At 36.4% G+C, this 16165-nt stretch overlaps 1 protein-coding gene across 5 annotated transcripts in view; it reads right to left on the bottom strand.

Annotated features, from left to right (window-relative positions):
* The window catches only part of SLC4A4 (solute carrier family 4 member 4), a 385984-nt gene that overhangs the window by 210890 nt on the left and 158929 nt on the right, over positions 1-16165 (bottom strand). For all 5 annotated transcript variants that reach the window (XM_025386057.1, XM_025386053.1, XM_025386055.1 and 2 more), the window contains 2 exons: positions 8374-8534; positions 833-1012 (listed from right to left, as the gene is read on the bottom strand). In XM_025386057.1, coding sequence (XP_025241842.1) covers positions 833-1012; positions 8374-8534 — 341 coding nt within the window. The remainder of the gene's footprint in view (positions 1-832; positions 1013-8373; positions 8535-16165) is intronic.

Raw genomic sequence — 16165 nt, forward strand, 5'->3', positions numbered from 1 at the left:
AAGGAAGATTGGGGGTGGGATGGGAGGATAGACCTAACCCTATCAGCCCAATGCTTAGTGCTTCTTTCCACCATACCTTCATGTTCCATACCTCATGAAAACTGACTTCTCCCTTCTCAGATTGCTCCCAATCAAGAAATTTATGTGAAACAAAGGCAATGATACAAAAGATAGACATTCTACAGGAAACTCTGGTAAATCAATAAACTACAGATAAGATACAGTGTCTTGCTTATTGTGAAATAATGGGGTTAATATCCCATCTTGAATAATTATTCTTGGACCTATCATTATCATATATCAAAAAGCAGATTAGTTTCATTAGAGGTAAAAAATAATATTGAGTCTTACTCTGATAAAGTCATCATTTATATAGACTGGACACCATTTCACATACAAGCAAACACTTTGTGATAGGAAATTTCAAGGCATTTATCATATCTTACTATTCTCCTCCTAATTCTGGCAAACCACCATGTTGAAAACATATTGACAGAGGTACTCAATAATCTACAAATTTGCTGACTCACCTATAATATTCTATTGTTTCATCACAGAGTTACTACTGAACTACCTCCATCAATCAGAATAGATGTATATGGAGTAAGCAAGTCACTATAGCATTAGCAGCCTACAACAACTGCGGCAATCTTTCCAGCAAGACTGCAAACTTGCCCAACTGGATTAAAAATATCACCATGAAATGACTATGGCATATGAACGCAAGAAAAGAAGAAATATGGAGAAGGGTTAAAACAAAGATGACAGGAGATGGTGTAAAGGTAAGTGAGACAAGTAAGAGAAAGCAGCAGCCAGCTGGCCTCTGCATTACCATTATCAGGGTTGGTAAACATCCTACTTGCACTGGAGACTGTCTTCCCAATGTCAGCCAGGGACCGAAGGTTGGATTTCTTGGTTTGATGCCGGTGCTTCCGGAGCAAAGTATAGGTCACCTTATCCTTAAGTTCAGGTTTCAATAGGCCTGTCTCAATCTGATGGTCAACGATCATCTCTGATACAAAAACAAAGCAAAACAAAAGCAAAAAACAAAACTCAGTCACAAGACCACAAAGTTATTTTTTTACTCTAACTTTATGGATGTCATCCTCAAATTTCACATCAGGATATTGTTTTCCAAATTTCTAATTTCCCATTTTATATAAAAGATAAAGATACAGGGTACACAGATACTGGCATTGATGACAGAGATACAAATATTAAAGTATTCATTTTATGTTTTTTCAATCCCAGTTATGGTGTATTCACAGAAGTCAGATTATTCTGTAACATAAGTAGTCAGTAATTTATATTTTTCAATTAAAAGGGGAAGAGTCAAAAAGTTCATGTACTCATAGCAAAGGTATATCAGAAATAGAAATGATATTCAAAAACTTGAAAAGAGCATAGAAAATTTAAAGTAATGACTGCTGATTTTTAAAATATATTTTCCCAAATTCTTCTGTAATGTTATATGTACTTAATAATGGAATACAGTAAAGGAAAACAACACTCAATATCAGATCATTTGAACACCAGTTAATCCAATAAAAGAAAGATTAAACTACAAAATTATGTTGTAGTCTTTTCTAAGAAAGGAGACTTATTCTTATTGTTCAGATCCAACTAAAGACTTTCCAATATACTTCCATTGGGTATTTTAAAGTATAAATTGACTGAAATTTTTAATGAAATTTTAATATCTTAGTCTTACTACCAAAAAAATGTAAAGTTTCTATTACTCTGTTTTTCATATGATTTTAACCAGAAAGATGAGTGTGTTTCATAGAAATTGCTCATAGGTCATTCTGCTGGAAGGTAAGTTCCTATTCCAATTGAAAATAAGAAACCCTCTTTCTCACAAGCCAGCATGTCAGCAGTATGACATAAATGAAGCCTGGTGCATTCTACTCTACATCTTCACGACAGGCCAACATTTATCTCCAGCCAGAATGGTGCTGAGGACAAAACATTACAGAATCTGTGCAAGATGTGCATTGGTAGGAGTCTGTCTCGATGTATGCAAGTAGAACTTTTGTCCTCTGCACAGAATGAGAGTAATGGATCCCACGGCTCCCTTTCTGGCACACGGATGCATCTAGCACACATTCATATTTTCCTCTTGGGCAAACTTTAGTATATAAATGTAGAGAAATGAACAATAACTATTCTTTTCTAAAAGGCTGGCAAGAAAATTGATGGGTACTGGTAGGATAACAGCATCTCCCAAGGATTCCCACTTCTTTGTAAAGAGAAGTTACAGATGTTCAAGAGGTTTTGCTTGGGCATGACTGAACTTCTCAAAAGTCCATCTTCTAAGCACTCACAGAATTGGCCTCACAACCTATAGCTAGAAACTGGCAATTCACACAGTGTACAATCAACTATTTGCAAGCTAAGCAGAGGCTGAATCCAGGATTTTCATCACATGCCTCACAGAGGTGCCATAAATGTTACATAACATGGGACCACTTGGTAAGGAATCTGGGCAAGGCAGGAAGAGTTTTTCCCATAGAAATGTTTTGGTTTGAGAGTGGCTTTTAGCTCTGAGTATTTTAAACTACACAAACCCCACTCAGTAAAACTATCAGAATTGATCCTGTAATTACAATTAAACCTCTCTTCCACAGTAAATAATCAGGTGCCTACAAAACACAACCCCTCTACTTTTCCTTTAAGTCCTTTTAAAGTGGAAAGTCCATTTTACAGAAGAACCAGAAAAACAAACAAACTGCCCCACCATATCTCCTATGAATGTTATCAAACTCCTACTCTAATTTCAGGGTTGTAGACTAAAGCGTTTCTTATCTACCCTTCCTGGCAGGGCCTCCCTCTATTCTCGCCCTCCCTTGAAATCTCAAACCAATCTTTATGTATGCACAGCCGGTCCTCCGTTACTAATGCCTGGAAATCACCAGTCAGAACAGGTTAAAACATCTGTGTGACTTTATGCCCTTCATTAAGTTTCCATTAAAACGGCCAACATTATAGGGATCTCTTTAAGCATAAACTACAAAATCATTCAAAGGAAAGTGGGGGCAGTAACATTTCACAGCTACACTGAAATTAAGCCTTCAGTGTTCAAAATCCCACAGACGCTACCAATTGGGAGAGAATGCGCCAACTCTAGATGATAGCAGAGCTGATAGGAACTTCATGGAGCATCAAGTTCAACCTCTTGCTATGCAGATGAGAACACAGGGCCATAGTGACTTGCCCACAGACATGGACTGATTAGAGGCAAAACTCCTATATAAAACCAGGTTTTCTGACTCTAAGTTTAGATCTTTTTCCATGTCATACAATACTTTTCTGTATTTAAAAACTAAGCTCTAGAGAAAAAAAGGAATTGATATATGCAGAGCTTTTGCAAACCAAAAGAATGATGGCCATGTGACAGAAGAATGGACAAAGATCATAAACATTCTTAAAAGAAATACAAAGGGCCAAAAATACATAAATAAATATTCAACTTCAAGATTAAGATAATTTAAATAAACATACAAATATGACCAATTATGAGGTTTTTTGTCAAAGGGATAAAAATTAAAAAGTTGAATCAATCCCCATGCCGTGAAAGGTATTCAACGGGCAATTCCATTTCTGATGACAATGTTGCAGTATTGACTATGCAGTACAAAAGCTCTGTACTATGTTTACACCTTTTGAATATTCTGCCATTAGAAATGTATACTAAAGAAATAATTTCACAACAATATAATAACGATGTTCACTTCTTTTCTTTATAATTAAAACTTGAAGGCAATCTAAACGCCCAAGAATACTTTATTGAATATTTTGCAGCCATTATAGTAATGCTTTTATTTCTATTTAATGACATTAAAGGGTTCATATTATGTTATGTTTTAAAAAAAGACTAAAATGATGTAGTATGATCCCATTTTGTAAAATCAATTATATATGTGCAAACAGAGTTATACAGAAAAAAATGCTGAGAGGACAGCTCTGAGAGATTAGATTAGTGACTATTTTTAATTTTACGTGTAACAGTTTTCCAGGTTATTTTAAAATGAACATGCATTAGTTTTGTGACTAGAAAAAAGTTAATATCATTTTGAAAATGTAAAAAGTATAAAAAGTAAGAAACAATAGGACCGATACATCTGCCAACACGCACAGCTCAGGAATGCCTTTAAATATAAAAATGAGACTCCAAAAATAGAGCTACATTTTCCCAATTCACTTCCCATCATGGTAAAATACCTGAAATGGCTTATAATTTTTTTAACTTAAGAGGGGAGGAAAATTCCCATAGACTCGGCTTCATATGTGAATGACACTCTTTAAATGTAGAATTACAATGAGGACACTAACAATAAAGCTATTAAAATAATCTGTGAAAACGATGTTTTATCCTTTATAACACTTTAAAGATAAATTTTTCTATTAACATTCAGAAGGCGTTCTTCACGAAAAAATCAAGTAGAGGTCCTGAGAAGAATCAAAAATAGGCTGAATTTTTAATGTAAGTGTGAGAAGTAACACCTGCTTAAACAGTCGTACACCGTGGTGCAGGGCCCTCACATGGTGTGGCACTGTCTTTGAGCCTGCAGGGTGAGACGCCTCTCAGAGGCAGGCTGGTGAGGGGTAGCAGGTGGACTGCAAAGGAAGATGAAAAGCAGCTATAGTTTGTTTGATATACTCATGCTTGCTATTATTTCTTTTTCTTCTCATTTGTTGATATAACATTGGGGTGTAGGGGAAGATGCATCTTAAGAATTAGCTGTGTATAATTCTCAACTCAGAAGTATTGGCATGAGTTGGGACAAAACAACTGCACCTCACCCACTGCTATAAAAGGATTTTTTAAATAACCAAATAATGACTATAACTTCTTAAGTTACTGTGCCATCATCTGTCATTTAGATGAAATAAGGGCTCCGTTTCCTCCATGTTTTATCCTCTGTAGGGTTTTGATTATTTCAAAGGATTAAGATTTTTTTAGCTAGTGACACTCTTTCAAACATGCTCTTCTCCCCATTTCTGGAAATCTGGCCCTTTTCCTCCTCTTTGTTTTACTTGTGATGTGTTATTTGCCCCTGAACTGTTTTTCTGTAGTATCAGCTCCAGGATGACAGCACTGGCTCTCTGACTGCTTGCCCCATGGACTGCAGAGAAAACGTATTAGTGAGTGATGATAACTCAAAGTGATCTAGTAGTGTCAAATTTTAACACGTAATGACAATTTTTAAAGTAAATGCATGGAGGTTATAGAAAAAGTTCACAGCTGATAATAAAAAGTAATGAAAAATTGAAGGGAAACCACAAAATGCTTGGTTAACCTCTCCTACACGTAGTAAATACCAAAACCTTCTCTCTCTGGCCATTGGCTAAAGACGTCCCAGTATAATGTGGTACTCTCTCTTCTACAACATGAAAAGGGTCAGTTAGTTGCTGAAGACCAGAAGCTCAAGATGGCTCTTCCTGGTGATGAAGATCCCAAAGACAGTTTTACAGAAACATCCAAGTGTGTAATTCAACTTTTAACTTTCATCACGCTTGCTGATCAGTTCCAAGCACAGCAGAGGTGCTGTTCAACTGTTTCCAGCTCTGTCTACCACACCATTTAGAATTTTGTCTCCTGTTCATGAAGGCACTGAGTGTCTCTCCATCTGACTCACTTCTCTACACTCTGCTACGTGACATGCAGAAATATCTGGATAAACTATTTATAACGGGATAGACATGTAAGTAGACAGCAAACACATCTAATGATCTTATTTAATGCTCATAACAACCCTGAAAGGTCCACCTTCATCTTCTTTTTATAGATGAGGAAATGAAGACTCCAAAAGAGTTCAGTAACTGGCCTTGCCCATAGTCATACATGCTAACAGGGCTAGACTTTAATTAAAACCCCTCAACATTAAATCCAGCATTCCTTCTTCAACATCACTCTGTATCTCATGGGAATTAGTATATGATATCTTCCCATAGAGTAGGTATATTTTAGTAGAGGACAAACTCTGAGCACAGTGGCATGAATCCCTACGTGGGGAAACTTTAGGCAGTAATGATCATCTATGGTAAAAAAATAAAATAAAATAAAATAAAATAAAATAAAATACATTTTTTTTAATAAGGGAATCTTCCTGGTGATCCTTATTCTCCTCCTAGACTGCCTATACACTGCCAAGTCATGATTTTCTTCTCCGGTTTGCCCTACATGTATGCACATTTGACTTATTTTCAACTTGTGTAATTTTTGACATCTTTGCTCCAGGTTAGTTCTTAAAGTCTGAGAATATAGAAATTAGAATTTTCACTCAAAAACTGGATTGATTTTTGTCAATCATTATACTTATCTGGATAACAATCTCTCTTGCAGCTTTTAATAAATGAAAAAAGACAACAGAACAGATGGCCCAGAAAATCATTCTTTCTGTTTGCTTCTGTCTTTGTAGATGGGTTCCACTCTCCCTGGGTACCATAATCCAAGATCTCTTCTCATATCTCAGATTTCCATTTTCAGCTTCACCTGCCTTGTTAAGTATGAAAAATGCTATACAAAACTCTGTTTCCTCCATTATTTTCTAACTACATATGCAGATTTGTACCTATGTTGACATGTACCTTATCTCATTTACAAAGTGGTAGATTTGCAAACCCTAATTTCAAGGCCTAGAACAGTGTTCGGCACATTGTAGAAACTCGTGTACCACTGCTGAATAAATGTATAAAATAATTATTTCTGTCCATCCAGAATCTTCACATAAGTCCTCTCCCTTCTCCACTTGTATTTTTAGTAGAGGCGGGGGTGAGGATTTCACCATGTTGGCCAGTCTGGTCTTGAACTCCTGACCTCAAATGATCCACCCACCTTGGCCTCCCAAAGTGCTGGGATTACAGGCATGACCCACCACGCCCAGTCGTACTTTTCCTTTTTAGTTATTTTTCATTTAATATGCACAGATTTACATTCACTTTCACTTATTGGCATAAGATTAATGTTATAAATGGAGTCTCTTTATTCACCCATCCTTGGTTTTACTGGACTGGAAGTCCAGACACTAGATTTCTAGAAGTTTTTGATCTTAGACTTGCACTCTAAGCTTCTCTGGACCTCAGTTTCATCATCTGTAAAGCAGGACTTAAATCATCTGTAAGAAGAGAAATAGTCTAGTTCCTGAGTTAGGGCTGACTGTAGGCAAAAGTCAAGCCCCTTTAGTTGCATGTGGAGAAAGGCTAGGTGGGGCATGGATCCAGCAGGATGTTACAGGTAAGTGACTGAGTTAGGTCACATTGGTGCCAAGTACCATTTGTATCACCACCATCAAAGTCACTGAACCTCATGGTATAGGGCAGCTTTGGCTTCCTTTGTAGTTAGTACTTTGTGCATTGAATGCTAACTCATCATGCTGAACACCTTGGGCACACACCACTGCATTCCAAACTGAAGCCATTGTTTTCAAATTCTATCAGTGGCTTGGCCTAAACTGCCGTTATTACCCTTCAGATCTAGGTGTGCCAAAGATCACATTTTTCTTAAAAAGAAGTGCGGGGGCTCCACTTCTTATTCCTAGGAAATTCCACAACCAGGTGAGCACTGGACCTGTAGCGATGACTGCACTTTTCCAAAGGGTCTGCAGTGTGCCTGCCCTGGGATTGTGGGGAAGAAGATGTGGATCAAAGACCTGCAGAAGGTGACCAGTGTAACATTCTTGTCTAATATTAGAGTTACTGCAACGTTTCTTTGCATATCTGTAGACAAAAGGCTTACCTATGACATCCATTTCTTTATATTATAGATAATATGAATGCCGCAGCATTTGTGTTGGAAGAAAAGATTAGCTGTCAAGTGAGGCATATGTCTGGCTGATGTATATACACTTGGTTCTTTTTCAGAGAGCTTGTTAGTTAGATTTGCAAAGAAGCCCCACACTTTTCATGCATCTGAAGTACGTAAGGTACAAGTGGCGGGCACCTATAATCCCAGCTACTCGGGAGGCTGAGGCAGGAGAATCGCTTGAACCCAGGAGGAGGAGGTTGCAGTGAGCTGATACTGTGCCACTGCACTCCAGCCTGGGTGACAGAGTGAGACTCTGTCTCAAAAAAAAAAGAAAAAAACTGAAAAGCACAAGGAAAGGATTCAGAAGCAAAGCTAGAAGGAAATATTTCAAAATGCCAACAATGACCAGGGGAAGATGTCATAGAAGATAGTTTACTATTTTCTTAATATTTGTATATTTTTCAGATTTTCTTGCAATAAATCATACTAATGTTATAATACAAAAAGAGAGAATAAATGTTATAAAACATTTAACTCTGCTTACACTACTAGTCATCTGCCTGGATGGAGACTTGTGGATAGGTAAAGCCGAAAAAAATAATACAAACTTCAAACAGCATACTTACCCACCAACTGTGGGAGAGAAGAAGCCTCCCGATCAAGCATGATGGATCCTTTCTCCATACATGTCCTCAGCTCAAATAAACTATGAAGGGACAACGTAGCCACATGGGGCTTGCTCCATCTTTCCCCACCCTGTTCCACTTTTTCTTCAAACTTGATCCACCTAGGAAGATGAGATTAGTGAAGAGCAATTAAAAGTGTTCTAACTTCCTCTAGAAATAGCAGTCTTAACCCCTCCATCTTCACCCCTTCCAGCACTTCCAAAATGTCTCCTTTTGTGGAGTATTAATAGCTTATTATATCATTAATTACATAATCTTCATAAATACACCCAAAGAGAAGCACTAGACTGCTCCTTCCCTTGAAGTTAGAGAGGAAAAAAGCAAAGCAAGAGAAGCCAAAGCATCCTTGGCTTTTTATCTGCCTATATGTAACCATGAGATCCTTAAGACCAATTATTTAACTAAATTTTTTAATAAGGTAGAAAAATTTGCATTTCAAAATTCTCCATGTGGGTACAGCCTACAGTGCATAAAAATAGCCACCACCATGAGCATTCTGTTGTGACTTCACGAGGCAAGTTTAAATAAGGTGAAATATCAGTGATGAACCAATATTTATCTCAGACATAAGAAACATGATGTGTGAAGCGGCAAGACGAATGTAAAATTTTGTTTTATTGATGCTTAAGGAAGACCGACATGTTTTGTTGTGTCTTCCTTTAATACACATATCTCAGCTGATGCATATTGCCCTCTTACTGTGATTTTAAAAGCTTTACCCTCAAGTCTGGTTCCACGTGTGTTTAAATATACATAAGCTGGGTGAACAACAGATTATTCTGATAATACGAGATCTCCTATTAACCTTAGTGATGGAACAACCCTCTTTTCTAGCTTCTGCTTTCTAAGACTCCTAGACATTTTGATAATTTAGCAATATATAGCAATAAAAACCTTAATGGAAATGAGAGCAAAACACATTTGACAGACTTTATATCCCACATATTATACAAACAGACACTTCCTACACTGTTAAAGGAAAATGGGAAAGTATCATCGTTTTGCTATTCATCATGATACTAACAAAAAGGCTTCTTTCACTTTCAACTTTCTGAGAGATATTGAAAGAGATAAAGATGGAATAAAAATTGTTTTTCTACATTCTTCACCCAAAGGTTTAATGATTGAAAAATGTTTTCCTAGAAAAAGCTAAACACTCACCTAACTGACTAAAGATGAGAACAAAGGGCAGAGATCAGAAGCAGCTCTACATAGGGTATTATTTATAGACCTCGTACCACCCCCAGAGGAGGGGGAAAAAAACACATTAGTAGAACCAGGAGTGAAAATAGATCAAGTGATCAGCTCACAATGTCAAAGAAAATTTAGAATTTTAATCAAGCCCAGCACCCATATGTTTCAGAAGTATTTTAGCCGTATCCAAAAACTTTCTCCCCTCATGCTCCTCTCAGGAAGGCTCTCACAGCCAGGCAACTCCCATGTCAGTGGTAATCCTTGTATCAACCTTACCCACAATTCTAAGACCCTCCTTCTTCTCCCTGTATCCTCCCCAAAAATGCAGGAAGGGAGATTTTTACTGCTTACCTCATGAGTTAAAAGGTCAACAATACCACCAAAGAAGCTCTGAAACTTCAGGACTGGACTTGGTTTATTTCTACAAAAGTAGCTGTGACACATTCCAAAACAGAATGAAAGCCCTCTAATATTCGTGCGTGTGTGTGTGTGAGTGATTAAATTAGTATTCACTTTGGTTCAAGTTACAGCCAGAGAAATAAAAGGAACTGGGAGGAAAAAAAAAATGACAATTTTATATCACACTCAAATAATTCTATGGGTTTAACCAAAACTGTAAAAGGTAATAAGGTGATTAGAGTTATTTTGAGACTAATCCATTTTTGATGGAGAATGTTACATTGGTTAACTTCAGGTATATCATCTTTTCATGCTTGCTCACAGAATCTCTAAGCATGTTTGCTGGTAATTGGCATATGAATCATATTTATATATGATACTATAATTTATTGCTCAAGATAAGACTCTAGAAAAAGGAAGATACCATCATACATGAAAGCAAGTCAGAGTTATCTAGAATTATGTCATCTATAAAGAGTGTAATGACTCCTTGATTATTCTTGAATTCCTAAGAGTAGGCTTATTTTCTGAGGGATAGAATATGTGGTCATAGAATTTAAGCCCAAGATGAATGACATGGAGCAGCTAGAAGCCCTGTAAAGGGGAGTGTTTTACAAGGCCTTTACTTCCCTCTTATCTTTCCTAAATGAGCCCCCACTTCTATCAGCTGCCAACAGCCTGTACTGCCAAATCTATTCCTTAAAAAAAACTAAGCCTCACTTATATATAGTAGTTCTTTTCTGCCATCATCCTCTCTATGGTCTGAATGTCTATGTCCCCACAAAATTCATATATTGAAATCCTATCCCCCAAGGGAATGGTATAAGGAGATGGGCCCTTTGGGAGGTGATTAGATGGATTAATGTCTTCATAAAAGAGTCCCCAGACAGCTATCTAGCCCCTTCCACCATGTAAAGACACAATGATATAGTGCCATGTGTGAGAAGGCAGGCTCTCACCAGACACTGGATCTGACAGTGTCTTGATCTTGGACCTCCCAGCCTCCAGAACTATAAGAATTAAATTTTTGTTGTCTGTAAGCTACCCAGTCTATGGTATTTTGTTATAGCAGCCTGAATAGGCTAAGACAATCTTCAATTGTCCAAATAACATAAGTTTAATAAGATTTTATTTAAAAAGAAAAAGAAGCAAAACCATTGTTGTTCTTTGTGGTCCATCTTTTATTTATTCCTCTCCATAGTTTATGTTGTAGGCAACTTGGTTAGACTTAAATATGACTTTGAATACATTTAAAAAGTGCATTTGGAAAACATAAATCCAAAATAGGGTGGATTTATGAAATAGTATTACTCACCCTTCTAGATTACACCAGCTCTTTAGGTCAAGATTTAACCATAAAGGAATGGAAATATAAATTCTCAAAACTAGCCAGTTCCTTAAAATCTATATTTATAAGGGATAAATATTATCTCATAGCTCAGTTTAGCATCTATTTTACTTTAAGTTCAGTAAATATTGAACATTGTGATGATGTCATATTACAGCACAGCTTACAGCATAAGGAGAACTCTGGAAAAATGCCTATTAAATTCCTTTAAAATGTATTGCTCTAATTGTTTAAGGAACTGATTATACTTCCAACAAATTCTTTTGGACATAAGATACTAGCTTTCCCATTTAAATAGATCATTTTCAGGCAGTTTCATTCCAGAAACGGCACATGCTTTGTCTAGCCTCCTCGCATATCAAGGACAAATTTGGATTTAGGAAAAAAAAAAAAAAAAAACTGAAAACTACTCAATTCAAATCAGAGTCCATTAAAGAAAAGGGTAAGGCAAAAGTACCAAAGTTCACCCTATCCAAGTGCCAATGAATCTGCAAAGGTGCTTTAGAACCATGTAATTACGTTTAAAAAATAAATAAATAAAAACAGACTTTTTGCTGTAGAGTATACTAAAAGCCACTATCTCCCCTTCATAATAACTAAGAATAACTACATATTTGCAATAAGTTTCCCACTTTCTTTTTGTTTCAGTACTTGACAAGTTACAGAAAAATTTGTTTCAGAAGCAGGCTTTTTAAATACTTGCAATTACAAAATGGTTTTAACCTTAGAGGAGGAGTTTATTAGGTGAAGTTTATTTATTCCAAGGTCTTAGAAGAATAATGATAAAATACTTTGCAGTGTAAGACATTTTCAGTGACTGCCAAGCAAACGGCATTTCACTCGTTTGTTGAAGAAAAAAAAGACCCACTGGGAATCACTGAATTTTGTAACTTTCCAATCATATGATTAAATATAATTAAGAAAAAAATAAGACCTCTAACTTAATAACATATCAGTTGTACAGTGGAAAACAGACATGACCTTTACACTACATAAATTCCAACTACGTACAACTATTGAAATGATGATAAATTTCTTGCTAACTAACAAGTGCCTTATCACCCATAAAAGAAGCCAATGCTAGTGTACACTTGGGGAAAATGAGGTTTTTAAGGAGAATTCTTAAAATTCTAGATCAACTATTAAAGTTATCATATACAACTACATAGACATAACTACATATGATTACATAGATGATTAAATTCCTTGAGTCTTTTTCTTACAGAAAAATTAACTTGGTCTGAAATAGAATTTTCCAAAGCTATTCAGTAGAGAAAAGACAGAGAAGTCAGTGTACACTGGGAGAGAGTCGTCTTTGCCCAAACCCACAGTATAAGTGCACATGTTGGTGCTTAATGGCCACGCCCTTAAATCAGGTACTTCAGAGATGGCTCAGGTAAATCTGCCAAGTAGAAACACAAGTGGATGTACATTTGTGGTGTCCAGTTGGAAATAAAACATCAATATCCCTTTCCTTTATTGGCTTGTGTTTATTGAATCTTGTGATGGCTTTCCTTTATACCCAAGTTTGGCAGCACAGTTTGAATTACGCTGGGGGAGTTATCTTTAACAAACATTCATATAACAGTGGTTAAGTCCAGCATTGCCCATCTGAAAAGTCACTGAAGATAAACTGACAGCTAATAATCATTTTTGCAGAGATATCCCTACTCAAATGAATAAAGAATTTGGGCAAGGGGAAAAAAAGCTCCCTTTCTCCTGATTTTGGGCCATCATCAAACTTGGATCATGAATTATTCTTTTACCAGTTTTCTTTTTTGAACCCATTAGCCGACATCTAGTCACCTAGACATTCTTAACGGAAGCACAGGCTTCTTGACCTATTCCAAACAATTTTTCAGGTCTGGTAAGTCTACCCTTTTTACCGTATTCAACTTGTGCTCTATTTTGGAAGAACCACTGAAAATTCATAGTTCTAACTTTTAGGAAAGGCAAGAACAGGTGAAGGATGTAGAAGGGATGGTGATGGAGTTGAGTGTTACTTTAAACTTCATATAAATAAATACTTAAACTTGTTCATAGTATAACTACTGTGCTTTCCATGACTTAAAAGGGAACATGTCCCCCTGTAATTGAAACAATTCTCATTTTTTTCAGGCACAGGGCCAACCTGAAATTCCTGAAGTAGTACTACAGCCATAATAATGATGATGCTCAATGTCGGATATTCCTGCAAGAATACCCTACACTGAACTTCAGATCTACTCTTCCTACAGATTTCCTCATCTCAATAATGTGTAGGAAATCATTAGCCATCTCAATAATATGTAAGAAATCATTAGCCAACTGAAAAGTATAGAGTCTTAAAAGAGAAAGAAGGATGATATTGAGTTCTGAGGGGTGTAGATTTATAATAGAACCTACAGGGAGCTGGAGAAGTCCAGAGAGTTAGCTGTCTATGGAATAAAATAGGCTATCAATTGTGGCTTTCACAGAAAATCAAAATATTATCAATTTATAAGTTGGCCAGAAAAAGATTCATGTCACATCTTCATATATAAAATGAATTTCTTCTAAGCATTAAACATTTATTAGTCTGTAGCTTTGAGCGCTTTTAATGGGAGAAAAAAACTATCGTATCTGGAAGCTAGACATCACGAATGGAAGTCAAAAATTATTGCAAAAACATTCTGAAAGCAGGGTATGTCCCAGGTAGTAAAGGTTACTGAAAAGCTGAATATTTCCAGAAGCATATTCACTCCAAGCCTCTCCAAATAATTTAGGTGGAGTAGCAAACTAAGAATAAAGGTTCTATTTCTCTATTCATTGATTCTATTAACCAGTCTTTATTGAGAACGACCTGTGTGCCAGGTAGTTTCAGGCACTAGGAATATAGTGGGAAAACAACTGAAAAATTCTGCCCTCACAGAGCTTTAATTCTATTGGGAAGAAACAATAACAAGATATACAATATGTTAAATGATGACAGGTGCTAAGGACAAAAATAATGAAAGATGAGGGATAGGAAGCATTGGGGGAAGGTTTCAATTATAGATAGGACAACTACTAAGCAGGTAATATTTGAATGAATACCTGAAGGAGATGAGGAAATGAGCCATGCAAGTAACTGTGGGGGTTCAGGGAAGAGAGAACATTTCAGACAGAGGGAACAACAAGTCCAAAGTTCCTGACAGATTAGCATGACTGGCCAGTGAGGCTCAAGCAGAGTGAAGCAGAGGAAATGAAAAGGAAGACAAGGTCAAAGAGATCATGGCAGATCGTTCATAAAGGAAGTAAGAGCAGGTGCAAAGAGATCAACTAATTAGGAGGCATCTGCAGCAATCTCAGTGAGAAATGATGGGATGAACTAGAGTTGCAGCAGTACTGAATGTGAGATGTAGTGAGATCTCTGAATATGTGAATATCTTTAAGGGTAAAATAGAATTTGCTAATTGGTCAGATATTGGGTGTAGAGAAAGACAGGAATCAAGGAAGACTCCAAAGTTTCTAGCTCAAGAACTAAAAGAATGGGATTGTCTATTGAGATGAGGAAATCTGTAGGAAGAGTAGATCCGAAGTTCAGTTTTAGACATGTCAGTTTTGAGACTCCTATTAGCCCTCCGATTAGTTGATTCCAATTAAATAAGGTATTATATCTGTGCTTTTATAAATGCATATATTATCAATATATTAATAAAATAGTTTGAAACTTTAAGCATAGGTCCTCTTCTAAGCTTTATCAATGGCATACTGGGTACCTTGGGTCATTCATTCCATAGCTGTTTATCAGTAAGAAAGAGAAGAATTATACAGAACCCTAATTTGGTCAATTAATACTTCTAAGAAAGTATTATATTCAGAACAGCTTTGTCAAAGGCAATCAGTTCTCAACCAATCACACATTAAACAAATGTTCATTAAGAGCCTATTATGAATCAGACACTGCCATGAATTAGAAATGTGATAGTGAACAGACAGACATGGTAGTCTCTGTCTGCAGATAAATTAATGTAATGAGGGAGGCCATATGAAAACAATAGTATCACATACATAATGAATTAATCAACAGCAATTGTGGCAAGTCCTATAAAGAGAAGTTATACAGCATGGCCTTCACACACGGTACACTCCCAACACTCTTCCTCTCCAGCAGTAGGGTGTCTTGGGGATGGACTACATCAGCAAAATGGCACATGTGCTCCCAAAGAAGTAACGTCTTCAAGGATGGTAAAGTATTCAAAACCATCTTAATCTTTAAAAATCTTAAGTGAAAATTCTATGCTTCTATCATTCAATGTTGAATTATGTATACAGTGAACTATAATCTCTCTATCTTTCTGGGACCAGGGATTATGTAAAATAAGGTATGACCTGCGTTTGACTGAAATGAGAAACAGAAAGCTATACCTGAATTATACTCTATGATAACAACTCACAAAGAACTTCAAGATGAAAATAAGAAAGTCAAAGTAGCTCTTAGAGTCACAGCTGAGTATAGCAGTATACACACAGGAATGAAATTTTAGAGCTATGAAATATGTATAATGTTAGGGAGGATGCAACCCAATACGACTTTCATCTGATAAAAAAGAAATTCAAGCTCAGAAAGATTACATGACTTGCTCAAAGTTAACCAGCTAATGAGCAGCAAAGCCAAGACTAGACCAAAATCTCCCAACACTTCAGGCTGCACCCAGACAATTCTCACACTGTATTTTTCTATCGGAAAGAAGGAAAGAAAGAATGAAACCGATTTACTAGTAAAAAGTTTTTGCTTTGGAAGCCTTCTTTTGGAGAATGTCCTAGGAACTAAAATTGTACTTCACAGAG

Source organism: Theropithecus gelada, chromosome 5 (assembly GCF_003255815.1).
Source record: "Theropithecus gelada isolate Dixy chromosome 5, Tgel_1.0, whole genome shotgun sequence".
NCBI classification, from domain to species: Eukaryota; Metazoa; Chordata; class Mammalia; order Primates; family Cercopithecidae; genus Theropithecus; species Theropithecus gelada.